Consider the following 15,060-nt stretch of genomic DNA (forward strand, 5'->3'; position numbering starts at 1 on the left):
AAGAGCGTAGGAAATTTGGGGGGGGAAATGGAGAGGTAAGACACTTGTGGGACACAGACAAGGTTTATTAACTGTTGACAAGGATGTGTATGGTGGTCTCACCTGGGCTGGACTGAGGTGTATATCATACTGGGTAAAGTCTCTTCACAATCTAAATGATGTATAGCGATTTAATGTATGAATAATAATAATGAAAATATATAAGTAAAAATTTTTTAAAAATTGAATTAGTTGTAAATCTGCAAAAAATCTCCAGATCCAATTCTACCAAACATTTAAAGAAATAACTCCAGGATTATACAATCTCTTCAAGAAATTAGAAGGGGCCAGCAGGTGGCATGGTGGTTAAGGTGCTAGACTCCCACACGGCCAACCACGGTTCAAGTCCTAGACTAGGTATCTTGAAAACCACATTAGGCACGTGTACATGCATGCCCAAAATCCCAAGAGGAGAATGGAGGAGAAGGGAATACAGTGTGGCCATCCTTCCTGGGATGGCACACTTTGGGGGGTGATTTCTCACTTTCCTTCTCTCTCTCCTAAAAGTGCAGAGGCACTATGGCAAAAACTTTTTAAAAAAATAAAACAGGGACCAGCAGTTAGCGAAATGGCTATGTCGCTGGACTCCCACGTAGTTGACCATGGTTCGAGTCCCGGACCCGGTGGTTTAAAACTCACGCCGGGCATGTGTGTGTGCGTGCCCAAGATCCTGAGAGGAGAACGGAGAAGGGATTGCAGTGTGGCCATCCCCCCGGGGGGTAATTTCTCGCTTTCTATCTCTCTGTCTCTTTCTGTCTGTCTGGCAAGCGCATGCGCCCTATAGCAAAAAACCTCTCAAAAAAAAAAAAAAAAAAAGAAAAGAAATACTTCCAAATTCACAAAATGATGTAAGCCTTACTCTGAACCAAAACTAGACAAAACAACAAAAAGAAAGAAAACCATAGACCAATATATCTTATGAACATTAATTGTAAAAATTCTCAAGGAAAATTTAGAAACTTAGATTCAGTAACATACAAAAAAAAATAATACATTATTACCAAGTAATGTGGAACCAGCAGATGGTGTAATGGTTCCATCACTGGACTCCCACATAGTCAACTGTAGTTCGAGTCCCACACACAGCGGCTTAAAACTCATGCCGGACATATGTGCATGTGTGCCCAAAACCTAGGAGGAGAGTGGAGAGACTGCAGCATGACCATCCACCCTGGGGGTTGATTTCTTGATTTTTGGCTCTCTGTCTCTGTCAAGTGCATGTATCGTAGAGCAAAAATATCTCTTGGGGTTGACAAGTGGCATGGTGGTTAAGGGCACTGGACTCCCACATGGCCAACCGCAGTTTGAGTCCTCCACCTAGTGGCTTGCTATCTTGGTTTCTCTCTTTCTCTCTCTCTGTCCTCTCTGTCAAATTTAAATAAATAAATAAATAGATAAATGAAGTAAAAAAAATTCTGTCTAAAAAAAAAAAAGAGCAATCAATGTAATACACTAATGAAGAAAATCACTTCATCATATCAATTGATGAAGTAGACAAAATTAAACATCCTTTTATAATAAAAAGATATTCTGGGGACCAGCAGTTGGCATAATGGCTATGTCACTGGACTCCCATGTAATCAACCGTGGTTCAAGTTCCAGACCCAGTGGCTTAAACTCATGCCGGGTCCATACGCGTGCATGCCCAAGATCCCAAGAGGAGAATAGAGGAGAAGAGATTGCAGCATGGCCATCCTCCCTAGGGGTTGACTTCTCACTTTCTGTCTCTCTCTGTCTTTCTGGCGAGTGCACAAGCCCTATAGCAAAAACCTCTCCAAAAAAAGAGATATTCTGTAAACTAGAAGATTTCCTCAAACAGAATATTTACAAAAAAACCTATATTCAATGTTGAAAACCAGAATGCTTTCCCATTAAAATTAGGAAAAAGGCAAGGATGTCCCTAATCACTAATCTTATTCAAAACACTAGTAATAAGGCTACACAAATAGAAAAAAACAACATATGCATTGGGAAAAAAAATGAAACTGCCTCAAGCCACAGCCAACACTGTATGTATTTATATAGGAAATCCCAAAGAATGCAAAAATAACCCAAAAAACTCCCAGAACTAATATGTAATTTTGGCAATGACACAGGATACAAGCATTAAGAATAAATAGTCTTTCTATGTATTAGTAACAAACTGGCAAACAAAAGTTTTTAAAAACCACATCCTTGGGACCAGCAGTTAGCGTAATGGCTATGTCGCTGGACTCCCACATAATCCACCGCGGAGTTCTGGACCCAGTGGCTTAAACTCACGCCGAGCACATGTGCGTGCATGCCCAAGATCCTGAGAGGAGAATGGAGGAGAAGGGACTGCGGCATGGCCATCCCCCCTGGGGGTTGATTTCTCGCTTTCTGTCTCTCTGTCTCTGTCTGTCTGGCGAGCGCATGCGCCCTATATGCACCTCTTCCAAAAACAAACAAACAAAACCCAAAAAAACCCCACATCCTTATAACAGCTTTTTTAAAAAAGAAATTATTGGGCATAAATCAAACAAAATACATTTAGGATCTGATGCTGATATCTACGAGATGCAAAGGAAAGAAACTAAAGCAGACTAAATAAATGGAGAAATATACGTACGCAAGGATGGGAAGAATCAACATAGCAGAGATGTCAGCTTTCCACAACTTATTGCTACATTTATTTAATGCAATTCTTTTTTTTTCTTTTCTGTTTTTGGAGAGGTTTTTGCTATAGGGCACGTGCGCTTGCCATAAAGACAGAGAGAGAGGGAGAGACAGAAAACAAGAAATCACCCCCCAGGGGGGATGGCCACGCTGCAATCCCTTCTCCTCCATTCTCCTCTTGGGATCTTGGGCACACGCATGAGGTTAAGCCACCGGTTCTGGAACTTGAACTGTGGTCGACTACATGGGAGTCCAGCAACATAGCCATTATGCCAACTGCTGGTCCCTAATGAAATTCTTAACCAAACTCCTGCAGGACTTTTTTTTTTTTTTTTCCCAGAAATTGACAAACAAGTTGTTAAATTTTTATGGCATTCCTAAATTTCCAAGAAGAGAACAGAGGAGAAGAGATTAAAGCTAGGCAATCACCCCTGGAAAGTGCTTTCTATCTCTCTATCTCTCCAGTGAGCACATATGCCCTATAACAAAAACAAATGATACTGAAAGGACTGAAGATTTCTGGGTGTCCTAAGAGTTCTTTGTCTTGAGTTCTTTATCCAGAACTGACCTAATGATAACATCTTACTCTAGACTTTGCTCTGTTCTTCTCAGCACCAAGAAAACAGCACTATCTATCAAAGATGGCATCATCATAAAAGTTTTCTGGAACGCCCCTAGATTCCTACCCTCAGACCCTTATGCTAAAAAAAAATTCCTGCCTTGTGTTTAAAAGCCCTATTTGCTCCTCAGTTGTACAAATGGTACTTTAAGAGTCTTGAACACTACCCATCTTGCTAATAAAACTTTCCTCTAAGCAAACTCTCCTCTCAGAAACAGGCTTACTATGTAATGAGTGGTCAGGCCCAATCAGTGTATTTGTCTGAAAATGAGACTTACTATAAAGCTACAGCAATGAAGACACAGTGGTGTTGACAGAAACAAAAGGTCCAGAAATAGGCCCACAGCAACATGGCTGATTTTTGAAAAAGGTACAATGGCAACTTAAAGGACAAATGTTAGCTTTCTTCAACAAATAGTGTTGAGAGAACTGCACATCTGCATGCCAAAAATGTAATCTTAACATAATTCTTAACTCAAAATGGACTATAGGTTTAACAGTAAAACTAAAAACAGTAGCACTTCTAGAAGAAAAAAGGGAGAAAATCTTTGTCACCTGGGGATAGGCAAAGGTTTCTACACAATACCAGATGTATGGTTCATAAAAGAAAAATTGGGGCTGGCCCCGTATTGCAGTAGGTTGGTGTTATGCATAGGCAACTGGCTTCCACATGGGATAGCCGTTTGAATTCCACCCCAGGAGCTTGGAAAACACGTGGGGCTTATGTACCCAAAATCCTGAAGGAGATCAAGGAATGGAGGATAAAGAATGTGGAATGATCACACCCAGTTAGGAGTTGTGCTTTTTTTTTTTTTTTTGGAGAGATTTTCGCTATAGGGCGAGTGCGCTTGCCAGATACACAGAAGACAGAGAGAGACATAGAGACAGAAAGCGAGAAATCACCCCCCAGGGGGGATGGTCCCGCCGCAAAGCCCCCCCCGGGGGGGATGCCCCCGCCGCAATCCCTTCTCCTCCATTCTCCTCTCGGGATCTTGGGCATGCATGCACACGCGCCCAGCATGGATTTTAAGCCACCGGGTCCGGGACGTGAACCGTGGTCCGACTACGTGGGAGTCCAGCAACATAGTCATTACGCTAACTGCTGGTTCCCTTGGAGTTGCGCTTTTTTTTTTTTTTTTTAAAGAAAGATTTTTGCTACAGGATATGTGCGCTTGAGGGAGAGATAGAGAGACACAGAGAGACAAAAAGCAAGAAATCACCACCCCCCCACCCCCGGAGATGGCCATGCTGCAATCCCTTCTCTTCCACTCTCCTCTCAGGATCTTGAGCATGCACGCACACGCATTCGGCCTGAGTTTTAAACTGCCATGTCTGGGACTTGAACCGTGCGTGGTCAACTACGTGGGTGTCCAGCGAAGTAAACTACTACACCATCTGCTGGTCCCAGGAGTTGTGCTTCTTGGTATTATTAAAAAAAAAAAAACATCATAAATAGACAGTATGAAAAGATAAGCTACAGACTGGGAGAAAATATTTTCAAATCAAGTATCTGACAAAGGACTTGTATCTAGAATACCAAAAAACCCTCTCAAAACTCACAATAACACAATTGAAAAATAAGCAAAAGACTTTAACCAAAAAGATACACGGTGACAAACAAGAGCATGAAAAGATATCATTAGCTATAAGAAAAATGCAATTATAGCCATGGTATCTATTACACCCCTTTTAAAATGGCTACTTGTCTATCTTTACAGTCATACTAGGATGACTCGCTGTATTGAATAAAAGTTGTAAAATAAACTCTTGTTATCTGATATGGAAAGTCACCCTCTACTTCTTCAAAACTGCTTTATCTATTTCTTACAACTTAATTTTAATTTCTTTTATACACAATCACATATGTCACTTAACTTGTAAAGTGAGTGTTCCAACATGAATACATTTGTCACCTGTCCAGTTGGGGATACTATACAAGTTATCATCTACAGATAACAACCTTTTTCTTTGTTCTGTAAATGTCTATCTATTGTTATCCTCTCCCCATCCTAATTCAATCCAAAAGGATTTCTAGAGCACTTTAGAGATAAAAACCAAACTGCTAGGTAATAAATTTTAATTAATTTGAACTGTTCGTAGCTTTCTGAGGAATACTGCTTTATATTCGGGCAGCTGGACAAGGGTGATCCCCTTTTACCAGTGAGGAAACACACTCAGGGATTCCAAATACAAGGAGCCCAATGATAGCACAAAGAAGAAAGAGCCAAGCTAGTACCAAAATAGAACTTCTGATCCCCGGGCTAGTGTTCTATTCTCCAAGCAAGCTGCATCCCCAGGGCTTTGCTTTTACCTAACAGAAAACATCTCAATCTTCAAGGCAGAAAAACAATGGAAATCCCCCGATTTTATACTACCAAATGGAATTTCCAAGATATTGTTTAACATTTAATTTCAAGCCAGCCACAGGAAATAAATGAGAATGCATCTGAAGAGAAGTTTTAAAAAAAAACAGAATTCAAATATTTTTCCACATAACTAATAAAAGCCTAGCAACCATTTAATTAGCATTGAAGTTAATTATAAATGAATGTTTACTGACAGGCTTTTTAAAACTGTGATTAACATCCACTTTAAAAAACATTCTCTAACATGCATAGAGAAAGACAACTATTAAAATGAACTACTTAACATTTGTTTTGTAACTTAAAAAAGCATCTATTCAGAGAAAATAATTATAAACAGATAAGTCAAAGCATAATTTTATTAGCACTTGAGAAAGAGTGACACAGTTTCTAAGAACATGCACGTTCATTTCCTGGATGTGAAACCACAGGCAAGTTTAAAATATTTTATCATATGCATGCACTTTGGCACGCTTTTTGAAAATCATTGCGCTCCTCTCCCCCTTTTTGGGTGGTAAGAAGAGTGGGGAAAGACTGTTTTCCAAACTCTGTAACAAATTTCAAAATAAAAAAAACAGACTCCAGTAAAAAGGTGTATTCTCAATGCCTCTGCGTATTTTTATAGTACCTGTCTTAACTAGTCACAATACATTTACATTACTTTCAATAGGTTGGCCCAAATTAACAGTGAAGTCTTTTTTTTTTTTTCTGCATTAGCCACATTCTCGCCCACTTTACCACCCAAAGAACATCTGCAGTCAGACTCTTGGCAGACTGTTCAGAACATTCTGCTGCTGAAAAAGAGAAACTACCACCCACCCAAGACAGCAACTGCCAGCTACTTACTTGGAGATTTCGACTTAGAAAAATCTAAAGTAATTCTGCAAAACCACTATCCTATTGCTGGACCTACACAGAAATATGATTGACTATGATATACCATAGACAGGTCTTTAAATGTCAACAACCTATCAATAGTTCAGTTAAAAAGTTTTTATTCTTTGGGCAGGTGCCTCGGATGCTAATTAGTGCCGAATACTAATTGACATGGAACTAGAAAAACAAAAAGGCATTGGTGTGGCTTTTATAGCAACTTATATTCTAAGAGGTCAGGAAACAATGCATGTATATCAACATAAAAATAATCACTTTATACAGACCACTGTACTTGAAAGCACAAAATTTTTCACTGCCCTTGAAAACCGTAGAGCAAACATGTTTGGAAATTTCTGAAAATGAAATTTTTTTTTAAGGTTTTTGCCATAGGGCACATGCGTTTGCAGGTGAGATAGAGAGGGAAAGTGAGAAATCATCCTCAGAGGAGTGAGGGATGGCCCACCACAATTGGTTCTCCTCTTAGGACTTTGGGCACGTGCACACGCACATACATACATACGTACATACATACACACACACAGAGTGATTTTCAAGTCAAAGAGTCCAGGACTTGAACTGTGGCTGGGATGTGGGTATACAGCACCTTAACCACCATACCACCTACTGGCACCCTGAAAATGAATTTTTAGATTTGGAAGGAACAGAATCTGTAAGGATGGATACAGGATTTTTCAAAAATTATACATGCTTCCAGGGCCAGTAGGTGGTGTGGTGGTTAACACACTGTGCATATGTGTGTGCATGTCCAAAATCAGGAGAGGAAAACGGAGAAAGGACTGCAGTGTTATCAAGTTCCTCCTCTGTCTCTCCTGTGAGTGCACATGTCCTATGGCCAAAAATTAATATATATTCCCTTACAGCTATAGCTTAATATAAGTGGCATATAGATATGTTTCAACAGTTATGACAATGAAAGAGAAACTAATCTAATCTAAACCAGTTATTTCTAAACTGTGGGACAAAGAGTCACTGGAAGAGTTGCATGAATGCACATAAAATCGTTGCCTGTAATTTAAAACATTTCTCTTATACACTATTTTTCAAATATCAAGATATAATAAAAAAAAGCATTTAAAAGCAGAGTAGTCTTTTTGCCATAATAAATAATCAAACAACAAACACTGAAGTACAATTATTTGTGCATTAGAAGTGCATATTCACATTTAACATTTTAGGGGCCTTTAAGCTAATATACAATTTAGGGGTCTTCTGGCTTTAAAGACTATCATTTTATGGGACTAAGAACTTTTCTAATAAATTATTTAAGATGATGATATTATACATACATATACATAAATAATGCTTGCTATGTGCCAAGCATTAGACTAGCTTTTGTTTCAAAGATGAGTAAGATGGGAACCAGCAGTTAGTGTAATGGCTATGTCACGGGACTCCCATGTAGTCGACTGCGGTTCGAGTCCCAGACCCGGTGGCTTAAACTCACACAGGGCGCCTGAGTATAAGAGCCCAAGATCCCAAGCGGAGAAAGAGGGAGAAGGGATTGTGGCGTGGCCCCCCCCCCCCCCCGGGGGGTAATTTCTCGCTTTCTGTCTGTCTTTCTGGCAAGCAAAGGCACCCTATAGCAAAAACCTCTCCAAAAAAATAAAAAAGATGAGTAAGACAGGACTCCAGACTCAAGTTCAAATTGGCACGAGAGATGGATACATGAACAAATAATACAAACTGATTGATGCTGCAGAACTGTTAGAAGCCCTTTGGGAGCACAGAGGTATTATCAGTGTTACCTGGGGGAGTCTAAGACAGTCATCTATGAATTGGGTTTCCATAGGTGGTAAAACAGGGAAGGAAGAGTAAACATTCTAGACGTGGGACAACGGCACTGAGCTGTTCAAGTGCACAGCATGTGTGGAAGCAACCAGTACTTTGGTATGGTTGGACATGAAAGCATTTGGATGAGAAGCGTTATCAAACTAAAAAAGTAAAATGGATAGGGATAACCCGCAAATGGTCCCGAATGACATGCTTAACAATTAGGACTTGATTCTGCCAACAATTGAAAAAGTTTAAGCAAAGGAAATATATAAAGAGTATGTATTTCAGAATAACTACGAAAGGATGATGGTGGGGAAATCAGTTTTTCGGGGGGTGGGGAGCGGAAACAGCAACAACTCTGGTGAAAGAAGACAGTGCAGTATAAAGAGGAATGCAGACCCGAACTAGAAACGTAGAGCAGGAAGGATAACATCATCAGAGATGGGATTCAGAAGCAAGCCAGGAAGAAAACCAGGAAAAGAGTAATACCCCTCGGAGGGCAGTTTCACGGGAAGGGTGATCCCTGTCAAATGCCGCAAAGACGTAAACTGGAAACTGAAAGGGGTTCCCTCCTTCTCCCCCACAGTGGTGAGCTCCCAGGGTGGGTAAGGCAGGAAGAAAACAGATAGGGAAGGTGTGTCCATTGAACTTTCGCACCTCTGTTCGGAGAAGAGGAGCGCGGAGCTGACGCCCGGCGGAGGAAGTCCGGCTCCCGGGAGAGCAGCGGCGGAGGAAAGCAGCTAGGGTCGGGCGACCGGTGGCTCGAGAGGCGCAAAGCACGGAGCGGCCCAGGCGAAGGCAGCTTCCTAGTCGCCTACGCCCGCTCGCGTCCCTGGATTAATCCCACTTACTCGCCTCTCAGTCCCTCGCAGCGCCGGCTGTGGCGAATTGGACTCAAAGCCTCTGCCAACCGAGACCTAGGGACCCAAGGGAGGAGTCTCTGCGCCCTGATCAAGTTCTTCCGCGAGCAGACGCAGAACCCGGCAGAGGCAGCTGAGTGTGCCTGAGGAGCCAGAGGGGCTCAGCCCCATCACTGCCCCAGGGAAAGCTCCGCAGACCGCCTCTGACCAGCGCTCCCGGAGCGCTCCAGCCTCGCGAGATTTCCTCCCTCGCGTTACCGTGGGGCAGAACCTACTGCTCGCCGATTGGCGCGAGAGGCAGGGGCGGGGCCCTCCTAGGTCCCTCCTTATTAATCCTCTCTCAGGCTTTCCCTCGGCCTGTGGCAAAGTCTCGCGAGTTTTTCCAGGGGAAACCGGCTGGGTGGAGAGACCGAGAAAGGGAGACCTGGTGGGTGGGCCGGGCCGTAGGTTTAGAGGGCCGCGGCTGGTCTGGCCCTTGCTGTCTCTGGTACTTCGCTGTTGGGAGGTTCTCAGGTTGCCCCGGGATCGTTCATCCCAGTGGGTGATTGGAAAAATTAGCGGGTAGAAGACTTGAGGGGAGGGTGCAGGCATTTATTTCCTTGGCCCCGCCCCCTTTCTGTTCGGTTTCTTGGGCGTTTGGCCCTCGGAGGGGGAAGGGAAGCTTGGCGGGGCTGCCTAAGAGCGGTCTGCGCACGCGCGAACCCGAGTGTGCGAGTGTGTGCACGCGCATGCGTGCGCGCTCCTGCGTGTAGAAAGCCTGGGGAGGATCGGTGTGCTAGGAGATGAGCGGGGAAAGCGTAGTCCCCAGTCTGTGGCAGCAGACACTCCTGACTGTGCGCTGACTCTCCCCTCCCAGCCAGCAGCCTTTCCCGAGAGGCTGTGGTTAATAGCCTCTGCTCGTTTTCACTACAGGACCAGGCACGAAAGTAAGCGAACCTCGATCCTGAGGTCTTCCCTATCCGCTTACCTTGTACTTTCCACTCCCGCCCCCACCCCCTAAGCGAAGTGTGTTTAGGTTTCTTGAGGAGAGTTTTGCATGAAGGGGAGATGCCTTTTTGAAAGCCAGAGAAGAAAATAGTAAGATCATAAAAAGTCAGTGCGTTTTAACGAACACTTAGGCTTTGCTTACCATGTGCTTTTCGAATGTGGATTGTCTATTCAGTCTACGATTTTATTAACGAAGCAAGGGAGTAACAGCTGCTCTATTTTTATGAGAAGTTTTAAAAGTTCTTCTCACCAACTTAGTGGTAGCATCTAAGTTTGTCTATTTTACACGTAAATACTGTAATGCTACAAACCCTGAAGGGAGGGTGTAAATTTTGGGTCCTTAACCCAAACCCGGAAAGACCCGAAATGCAGTTATCTTAGATACTATGTTTTGAACTTTCCTTTTGCTGTCACTCCTCTTTCCTGTTAAAACAAAACGCCTTGGAACGTTATTTTTGGAGGGAAGTCCCAAAATGCTGGCTTGGGAGTTACATGTGATTGATAATCAATTAGCAAGGATCATCAAACATGTACTTGAAGAATGATTTTTTTTTAGTTATTATGTTTGGTATCAGATACAATTATTTGTGAAAATGTTTTCTTTTGATAATTTTAAGTTCTTTCAAAATGAAAAAATACATTAACTGTCATTTTACTTGTGGTTTATGGAGTGACAGCCTAATATGAAAGTAACTTAGCCCTTGAATGGACATAGTTGTTTTCTGGTCATGACCCCATTAAATCTTGTCATTTGTTAGACAGATGTCTTTGACCACATTATTCATGTTCCAAACCAAACATTCTTTAGGAAAAGACATTCATTAGAAATCATTTAAGATATGGAATTTTATATGAAAACATTTGCCTAATGTATGTTTTTCCCTGACAGGTTAAAAGAAAATGAAGATTTTTTCTGAGTCTCATAAAACGGTGTTTGTCGTGGATCACTGCCCTTACATGGCAGAATCATGCAGACAACATGTGGAGTTTGATATGCTGGTGAAGAATAGAACCCAAGGAATCATCCCTTTGGCCCCCATATCTAAATCATTGTGGACTTGCTCAGTCGAATCTTCCATGGAATATTGTAGAATAATGTATGATATATTTCCTTTCAAAAAGCTGGTGAGTGTGAAGTATGAAGTCATGATTTTGGGAGTGTATTTAAGTGTGTAAGTAGCTTATTTATAGGTGAATTTGCTATGGATTTGACTTACAGCTGTTTGTGTATTACTTTAAATGGTGGTGCGTAGAACTGACCTATGGGTTTAATGTTGGGTGTTCCATTGGCGCTAATAATGATAACAGGTAATGATTATTGAATACTTACATGTGCCAGGCATATTTCAGAATGCTTCATGTTTATTAACTCTTTCATTCTCAAAGCAGTCCTCTGGTGTAATTACTACAGTTATGAAGCCAGTATTCAAAGCGTATGTAACAACCAGTAAGGAACAGGCATTGACCATTGAGAACCATCAGTAGCCCAAGCAGAAAGAATATTGGCTGTAAGCCAGCATGTGTCGGATTGTGCTGGTATGTAGCAGCAGGATATTAGTCTAGTTTATTACTTCCTTGTTGGAGATGCAGAAACTGAGGTCAAGAGGAGAAATTTGTCCTGTCACATAGGCAGGTAGAGGCAGAATCAGAATGTGAATGCAAGTAGGCTAGGTGCCTGCATGCAGTTTTAGTGGATGTATATTAGTATGGCCGTATTGAAAGAAAGGCTCTTAAGAACGTTAAGTGAAAATTGTTTTATCAATACAAAGAGAAACTGATAATGATGTCAAGTTTTAAAGAAATCAGGTGTTAGTATCTCAAATGTATTTTGGCAAGTTGTCTGGTTAGCCATAAGAAGACAGTTTGCTTTTTTATTTTTTCATCATTTAGAGCAGTCTAGGCTGGGACCTAACCAATTATTTATTTATTTATTTTTCTTTGGAGAGATTTTTGCTATAAGGTGCATGCGTTTGCCAGATAGAGAGAAACAGAGAGACAGAGAGACAGAAAGCGAAAAATCACCCCCCAGGGGGGATAGCCACACCATAATCCCTTCTCCTCCATTCTCTCAGGATCCTGGGCATGCATGCACACGTGCTCAGCGTGAGTTTTTAAGCCACCTGGTCCGGACTTGAACCATGATCCACTACATGGGAGTCCAGCGACATAGCCATTACGCTAACTGCTGGTCCCACCAATTCTTGTATTAGCAAAGGTAGAACAGTAACAAACAGTAAAGGTGAATTTAGAGAGTTCAGTATTATGCATTCAGCTATATTGTAAATTGAAATATAAATTCTTTCCATTTGCATTATATGTAAAGTAAAAAAAAAATGAGAGGAAAGATAATAAATAGGATAATAGTGATTTAGGGCTCAGGCTTTGGTTTAGCTCAGGCTCTTGTCTTTAGCTACCAGTGATGTGATTATAATCACATTTCTAAATTTCCATAAGCCTTAGTTTTCTCCCATGTAAGCTTGACACTTTCCTTGTAGGATTCAAATGAGTTAACCTGTCAAGTGACTAGTAAGATTTGGTTCTGTCAGACAAACCTTAGGAGAGAATACCGATGATCAACCTTTGTCCTTGAGGAAGGAAAACTAGTATTTCATTGATGTTAGGAAGACAAATCATGCTTTAGATTATATCGATCATGTTGTCCAGGAGAAAGAAAATAGGAATAGTTACCATCATCCTTAGGTGTATTTTCTACTATATTTCTTACCATCATTATCATCATACCTTGTTTTTTGCTTAGAATAAAGTTTGAATCCATTATTTGGCTTGCAGTGCCCTGTGTGATAGGGCAACTGCCTGTTTTTCTGAATTTGTCTCCTGCCCCACTGACTTTCAAATTTATAAAGGTACATGCTTTTTTTTTTTTTTTGAGAAGATTTTTGCTATAGGCCACGTGCGCTCGCCAGACAGACAGAGAGAGACAGAGAGACAGAAAGCGAGAAATCATCCCCTGGGGGGATGGCCATGCCGTAATCCCTTCTCCTCCATTCTCCTCTCGGGATCTTGGGCACGCACACACACGGACCCGGCATGAGTTTTAAGCCACCGGGTCCGGGACGCGAACCGCGGTCGACTACATGGGAGTCCAGCGACATAGCCATTACGCTAATTGCTGGTTCCCAAAGGTACATGCTTAAAAGTCATCACATTTAATGTTTGTTGTACCAAGCATGCGCTAGCTCTGGCTCTTTCAGTGGCTGGTTTCTTTTGGTCATTTTAGGTTCTCCTTAATTACCACCTCTGTAGAGAACCTGTCTCTTACTACCCAAGCTAGAGTAGCTCACCAATTTATATTTAATAGCGTTTATAACTCTCTGGAATTACTTTGTCCATTTATTTATTTATTACTTTCTTCTGGTTCTTCTTTCACCACACTCCCCACCCCTAGCTTTCTCCACATTGTGAATGACAAAGCTTTTATTTATCGCAGTATTCCCATATCTCTAGTACCAAGAATAGCACCTGGCATATACTAGGCGTTCTATAACTGTAAGATGAATGAGTGAATTAAGCAATGAACCAACATTAGAAATTGTATATTAGTTTAAACAGCGATGATGATTGAGTGAAATTGGAGTTGATTATTAATTGTTTCTTCAAACTCTATTAGGTGAATTTCATTGTGAGTGACTCTGGAGCACATGTTTTAAATTCTTGGACTCAAGAAGATCAGAATTTGCAGGAGGTATGATTAGCTTTGGAACTGTAATATTTTTGAAAATCATATAAATGTGGCAATACTTTTTTTTTTTTTAAATGTTAACTTTTAAAATCAATGTGGTGTTTGTACAGAGTTTTAAAACAAAATAATATATTTTTAAGATTTTTGCTATAGGGCATGTGTGCTCACTGGAGAAAGAGAGAGACAATGAGAGGGAAAGTGAGGAATCTCTCCCAGGGGGTAATGACCATGCCGCAATCCTTTCTCCTACATTCTCCTCCTGGGATTGTAGGAACTCAGGCCTCCTTGCCCTGTATGATTTTGAAGCAGTCAGGTGAGGAGGCCATGTGGGAGTCCAGTACTGTAACCAGTGCTGTAACGCCTCCTGCTGGCCCCTAAAACACAAAAACAGTTACCTGGGTCCAGCCCATGGCCTGGTGGTTCAGGTGGCTGGATACCACACAACCTAATGTGCAAATGGAGTACTAGACCTTGTGACTTGAGAAACATGCCAGGTACATGTGTGTATGTGCTCACAATCCTTCCAGGAAGGAAACAGAGGAAAGAGGATTGCCACGTGACCATGCCCCTTTGGGGTTTTCTTTCTTTCCCTCTCTCTGTCTCTCTCTTTGTCTCTGTTTCTTTCTCTCTATTTCTTTCTCTCTCTGTCTGGCAAGCACACATGCCCTCTAGTAAACTAACTAAATCCAGTTGGTTACATTTCAGTCTTTTCCTACATCTTTCTACTACTTTTTCTATTTTTTTTTTTGGTAGTGGGGGGGAGGTTTTTGCTATAAGGGCGCGTGCGCTTGCCAGAAAAACAGACAAAAAGCGAGAAATCACCCCCTAGTGTGTATGGCCACGCCACAATCCCTTCTCCTCCATTCTCCTCTCGGGATCTTGGGCACGCACACACATATGCCCGGTGCTAGTTTAAGCCACCGGTTCTGGGACTTGAACCACGATCGACTACATGGGAATCCAATGACATAGCCATTATGCCAACTGCTGGCCCCTCACGTCCATATTTTTATTCCTTTTAAAGAATTGTGCAATACTTTTATTAATATTTTTGAAATTTGACTAGACAGAAAAAGAGTGAAAGTGAGAAAACAAGCCACCAGATCTGGGACTGGAACCACAGCTGGCTGTGTGAGAATCCAGCACCTCAACCACCACATCATCTGCTGGCCCTCACTTCCATAT

The 15,060-nt window shown here is 41.7% G+C and overlaps 2 protein-coding genes across 9 annotated transcripts in view; one reads left to right on the forward strand and one right to left on the reverse strand.

Annotated features, from left to right (window-relative positions):
• Positions 1-9,437, reverse strand: part of FGFR1OP2 (FGFR1 oncogene partner 2) — a 33,902-nt gene extending 24,465 nt beyond the window's left edge. Inside the window, exon 1 of one of the 5 annotated variants that reach the window (XM_014587242.2) lies at positions 9,184-9,437. The gene's annotated coding sequence lies outside the window, so the exon portion shown is untranslated. The other 4 variants (XM_006140274.3, XM_014587249.2, XM_006140273.3 and 1 more) reach the window with 4 other exon arrangements.
• Positions 9,438-9,501: 64 nt separating this feature from the next.
• Positions 9,502-15,060, forward strand: part of INTS13 (integrator complex subunit 13) — a 37,779-nt gene continuing 32,220 nt past the window's right edge. The window contains exons 1-4 of one of the 4 annotated variants that reach the window (XM_006140276.3): positions 9,503-9,615; positions 10,045-10,114; positions 11,065-11,300; positions 13,804-13,878. In XM_006140276.3, the coding sequence (XP_006140338.1) occupies positions 11,076-11,300; positions 13,804-13,878 (300 nt within the window). In that variant the 5' untranslated portion in view covers positions 9,503-9,615; positions 10,045-10,114; positions 11,065-11,075. Of the gene's footprint in view, positions 9,616-9,685; positions 10,115-11,064; positions 11,301-13,803; positions 13,879-15,060 lie in introns of those variants that run through there. The other 3 variants (XM_006140277.3, XM_027770995.1, XM_006140278.3) reach the window with 3 other exon arrangements.

Source organism: Tupaia chinensis, unplaced genomic scaffold (genome assembly GCF_000334495.1).
Source record: "Tupaia chinensis unplaced genomic scaffold, TupChi_1.0 Scaffold000028_1, whole genome shotgun sequence".
In the NCBI taxonomy this organism is placed as follows: domain Eukaryota; kingdom Metazoa; phylum Chordata; class Mammalia; order Scandentia; family Tupaiidae; genus Tupaia; species Tupaia belangeri.